The sequence below is a fragment of the Merops nubicus genome, unplaced genomic scaffold (assembly GCF_000691845.1).
Source record: "Merops nubicus isolate BGI_N331 unplaced genomic scaffold, ASM69184v1 scaffold30485, whole genome shotgun sequence".
NCBI classification, from domain to species: Eukaryota; Metazoa; Chordata; class Aves; order Coraciiformes; family Meropidae; genus Merops; species Merops nubicus.
Window position 1 is genome coordinate 4,719 of NW_008608122.1, and position 5,185 is coordinate 9,903.

The 5,185-nt window shown below is 42.2% G+C and overlaps 1 protein-coding gene across 1 annotated transcript; it reads left to right on the plus strand.

Annotated features, from left to right (window-relative positions):
• Positions 1-223: 223 nt before the first annotated feature.
• On the plus strand, positions 224-2,541 carry LOC103772835 (chromosome unknown open reading frame, human C5orf63). Its single transcript, XM_008940180.1, has 3 exons — positions 224-340; positions 1,527-1,583; positions 2,362-2,541. Exons 1-3 carry the CDS (start codon positions 224-226, stop codon positions 2,539-2,541), a joined length of 354 nt encoding a protein of 117 aa, XP_008938428.1.
• The last annotated feature ends 2,644 nt before the right edge of the window (positions 2,542-5,185 follow it).

A 5,185-nucleotide genomic window follows, 5' to 3' on the forward strand; every position in this document is an offset into this window, starting at 1 on the left:
CAATGGAACTACACTCATTGAGCTACGCAGTGTTTCTGACCTGCTGTGTAGGAAACCATTTTTCTGATTAATACGTTGATACTGTGAACATAAAGATCTCAGGAAAATGGTTTGACTCTGTATTTTAGAACTGTGATTGAAGTATCACGTTTATCTTCACATTAAGTGTAATGAGCTATAACATGCCACAAAACAAACATTTTATTTTTGCTTTAACAGGACAATGGCGCTTTGTCTTCTGAGCAGAACAGTGCAACTAGCAAGACATTTGTCCAGTCCACTGGGGAGAGAACTCTGTTCAGCCACTGCAAACAAGCCAGTGTTGACTTTATTCACCAAGGTAAAAGTTATTTACAAAATAAAGCTAGTCAAAATGACATATTTATCAGCTCTGATATATGAGAATCCCAAATGAAATGGCTTGGCTCTGCTTTTTCTACCCTGCAAATTTGTGTAGCATTGGACGTTTAACTTTGGGTCTTATCTTTTACACTAGGCTTTACAGCACAGTCCTACTCTCATTGAAGCAAGCAAGTAGTTACAAACAACAAATGAAAATTTCAAGATACTAGTGTCTCAGTGACACTATGGTCTATTTACAAGTTGAAAATTGTTCTCCAGCTGCCAGTGTTTCATCCTGAAAATGGAGAACACAGATGAGTTGTTATATATAATCTGCACAAGAAAAGCATCAGCAGCCCAAGTAGGCTCTTCAACGCACTCATGTTTGATTTCAGTACTACCTGTGGGACTGAAAATACATGGAAATAGTTTTGGTAGTGCACAAGGAAAAAGTGGATTGTTCTTTACCCTCTTTTTGCTTTATTGGTTGTGTAACACTTAAGAGGAATAAAATCTACTTCTTCAGCTGTATAACTGTAGTGGCAGACCTTTCAGAAGTGAGAGGTTTCCTTTGACACCATCACAGGTCAAAAAGCTGCAGCTCTCTTCCAGTTCTCCCTACTGGATGTTAGTATCCTCCCAGCTCTGCAGGCTGCAGGGTCACGCTTAGTTCCTTTCAGGTAAAGTTAGCCAGGTTATCTTAAATCACCTTCTTCTGATATTTTGACAGGCCCATGTGGCTTGATCTGAATCAGATTAGAAATCACTTGTGTGACTTCCTCATTCCCCTTTTATCAAGGGAAGTTCTGTCAAGAGTGGTACTTGCAGTTTTCAGCTGTCGATGGCAATGCTTTGAATATTCATTGCTGCTGACCAGAAGAAGGGTTCTGTGCATGGCCTTCCAAACCATGCCCTTGACTCAGCCGTTAGCAGAGCCATTGAAAACTGTTAATTTGCACCATGAGAAAAGCAATAGCAAATTAAAAGTAATTATGTGGCTGTATGGTTTCCTTCCATCCATGCTGCACTGATAAAGATTTAGAAAGCAGAAAGACTTTCTGGTATGGGGGAGGGAACCCACATGTGCAGTAATGATAATGCCTGTCTGTCTGTGTTACTTTACAGTACAAATTAACTGAATGTTTTACTGTGTGCTCCAAGTTGACCTGAATATTTCCCCTTAGAAACCGTGCCCTCTATGTGATGAAGCAAAAGAAGTGCTTGAGCCATTTAAGAGAAGGGTAATGTATTGCAATACTGTATACATTTTCTACACAGAAGGAACAGTTAATCTGGATTTTTTATTTGTAGAAGAGAATTGCTTTAAATTATTTGCATCTGTTATTCTTTCATGGGTGACCTCTTCAAGACAATTTCAGCACTGATTTCCATAAAACTCATTACCCAAAAGGATTTTGTGAGAATGCTAGTCAAGTAAGTATTGACAAACTAAACCAATACACACCATGTCACAATGGTTTTTAAACCCACTGCTTTTGCAAAGACTCTTGCCTTGTCTAGTAGAGAAGTTTGCAAATTCTATGAGGCAAGTAATATTATTATTTGGGAAGAATGTTATTAAGTGGGGTTTCAAACACTTTATGTGATTGCAATTTTTTTTGCAGTTCTTCAACCAGCTTTTGATCCCTTTCATGAAGGAAGAAACTATTAGCAGAAGCATTAAGAGGTGTTGTCCTCTGCTGCCTAATGGGCAGCTGTTGTGTTGCCAGTTGCTTATTTGTTGTGGCTGGTGCTTATAGGAGCGTGGTTCTCCACAGAGGATCAAGAATATTGTAATGGACTAGGAAGAGAATCCTTTGTGGACATGCAGCCAAGGATTGTGGCTACATGCGTTTCATACCCACAAAATGGGCAACTGTCTACCACATGGAAGAGTATATCCAAAAGCACCAAGAAAACAGTCTTGCATTTCTGAAAAACAGGTTGATCAAAAGACAAGCAGATATTGTTTTTCAGTGTTCAGTAGTAGTTCACTAACAGACTTTCTTTCTCTCACAGTTTATTTTGCAGGAGGTTGACATTACCCTTCCAGAGAACTCAGTGTGGTATGATAAATACAAATATGACATACCTGTTTTTCATTTAAATGGGAAGTTCCTAATGAAGCATCGAGTAGACATTAAAAGGTTTCAGGACCACCTTATGAAGCTGGAGACGCAAAATGATAGACACCAGTGAAGAAAATGTGGCTGCTCTGGTGTGTGCAACACAGATTTTGTGTAGAAGCAATATTCAGTATCTGGCATTAGGTTTCTTAGAACCTATCATACCAGTGTCCTAAAAAACTTGAGTGGCTTACATTCTTTTTTGTATTAATCATCCAGCCCAGCTGCGCCAGTAGCAACATTTTCTGTGCCATTCATTTGCTGCTGTCCTAGGCTGGCTTTTTATTGACAGAATAAAGGCTGCTCCGTAACAGCAGATACAGTGAAATGTGTTTTTACTGGGGGGCTACAGGGTGGCTTCTGTAAGAAGCTGTTAGAAGCTGCCCAGATGCCAGGTGAAGCCAGTATGAGCCAGTTCCAAGATGGACCCGCTGCTGAGATGGACCAAAGCTGAGACCATCAGTGCTGGTACTAGTGCCTCTGTAATAATGTATTTAAGAAGTGGAAACTAAAAAACACCTGGGCATTGCAGCCGGGAGAGGACTGAGAATATGTGAAGCAGCTCTGCAGACACCAAGGTCAGTGAAGGAGGGGGAGGAGATGCTCCAGTGCCAGAGCAGAGTTTCCCCTTCAGCCTGTGGTGAAGACCATGGTGAGGCAGGCTGCCACCCTGCAGCCCATGGAGGTTAGTGGTGGAGCAGATATCCATCTGCAGCCTGTGGAGATCCCCATGTCAGAGCCCGTGGACTCCCAAAGGATGATGTGACCCCATGGGAAGCCTGTGCTGAAGCAGGCTGCTGGCAGGATATGTGGACCTGTGGAGAGAGGAGCCCATGCTAGAGCAGGTTTGCTGGCAGGAGTTGTGACCCCACAGGGGACCCCAGCTGGAACAGTTCGTAAAGAACTGTAGCCCATGGGAAGGACTCACACTAGAGAAGTTTGTGGAGGACTGACTTGTGTGGGAGGGATCCCTCGCTAGAGTAGGGGAAGAGTGAGAGGAGTCCTCCCTCTGAGGAGGAAGTAGTGGCTGAGACAAGGCGTGATGAACTGAGCGCAACCTCCCTGCCCCATCCCACTGCACTGCTGTGGGCAAGGAGGTAGAGAAAATTGTGAGTGAAGCTACGCCTGGGAAGAAGGGAGGGGTGGGGGAAAGTTTTTTTATGATTCTGGTTTATTTCTCATGCTACTATAATTTGACTGGTAATAAGTTAAACTAATTTCCCCAAGTCGAGTCTGTGTTGCCTGTGGTGGTAATTGCTGAGTGATCTCTCTCTCTCTCTCTTTATCTCAACCCACAAGGCTTTCTTTATATTTTCTCTCCACTGTGAAGCTGAGGAGGTGTCAAAGGTTAGGGTTGGGCTGGCCACTGGAGAGATGAGAGAGACACTCTCTATTAACCCCTCTCCCTTCCCAAAGGCGAAGGGGAAGGGAATAAAGGAGAGAGACTTATGGACTGCAAAAGTGAAACAGCTGTAATGAAAATAATAACAATTAAATACATACAAACCCAATATCAAACCCAGCCCCCCTGATGGCAATTGTGTCACCACTGATGCTGCAGGGCAGGCACTGGGGAATTGGATGGAACACCTTGCTGGTCAGTTCAGGGTCACCTGTCCTGTCTGCTCCTCCCCACAAGTGTGACCTTTTACTTTCCGCACCCCTGTAATGTACCCAAAATTTAGCAGTGACCTTGGTCTTCACAGGATCAAGTATAAGCATGAGCTTTTCTGCACACCAGTGCCTGGTAGTAACTTAAAACATCAAGTTTAAAACATTAAGTGTTATCATGCTAGAAGCAGACACTGCAAAAATATGTTGTTTACTTCAGAAAGTGCAGTTACTTAGAAGAGACTGAGTTGAAAAGTAAAATCACTGAAGAGAATTTGTTTTGTTCTAGCTCAAACCAGGACAGAAGAGGAGTGGTAGAACGGCTTTAGCGGGCACCTGGCATCCAGCTGGGTTCAACCCAGATAGTAGAGCTGTTACCAACACATGAGCACTGAACACTTTATTTTTCTTCAAATGGGATAAACACATATTGCACTTTGTTTCATCTGCTATAGCAAGCTTTGAGCTCTTTAGTACCCTGTCAGAACACCAAACTCAAATTCACTAGGGTTCATTACAGACTTCAGCTTTTGGAATGTAGTTTAATAAGAAGCCAGCTGATCTATGGTAAAAGTGGGCAGTTCCTATATGGCCCCATCCTACAGTATCTCTAGTGTTTGACAGATGATTTGCAACCCAATTCTGATATATTCTGCATGATAAAATATTTCTGGGCAGTGGATGGTGAAAAAAAAACCCTTTCTTCCAGTTGAGCAACTGGAGTCCTCTCAGGCATTCTGAAAGTATCCAAGAGTTCCCAGGAGTGAGAGCTGTGACTTTTTTATAGCAGGGATCTTTAGCTAAGTTCAGCCATATCACCTAACTATAGTCTGTGATTTATAGGACTTCAGAAGCTTCCATTTCATAGCAGTACTTCACATTCCTCAAGAGGTCTGCAGAAAGAGAGTAGCATCAAACAGAATGGATTTACTAGATGTGTAAGAAAAAAGGATTCACTTAGAAGTTTAAACATCTCCTTAAAGCTGTTTAAGGCTTTTCATCAGCAATTTTCATCAGCTTTTCAACAACAATGTAACTGTTTGATCCAAAACTGAAATTACAGCCAACTGTTGCTTCTATAGGAAAAGACACATCCTGATTTAAAT

Coding starts and splice junctions, on each gene's coding strand:
- LOC103772835 (XM_008940180.1), top strand. CDS start 224: ATGGCGCTTTGTCTTCTGAGCAGAACAGTGCAACTAGCAAGACATTTG. Junction 341..1,526: donor TGTTGACTTTATTCACCAAG/GTAAAAGTTATT, acceptor ATTTCCCCTTAG/AAACCGTGCCCTCTATGTGA. Junction 1,584..2,361: donor TTGAGCCATTTAAGAGAAGG/GTAATGTATTGC, acceptor TTTCTCTCACAG/TTTATTTTGCAGGAGGTTGA.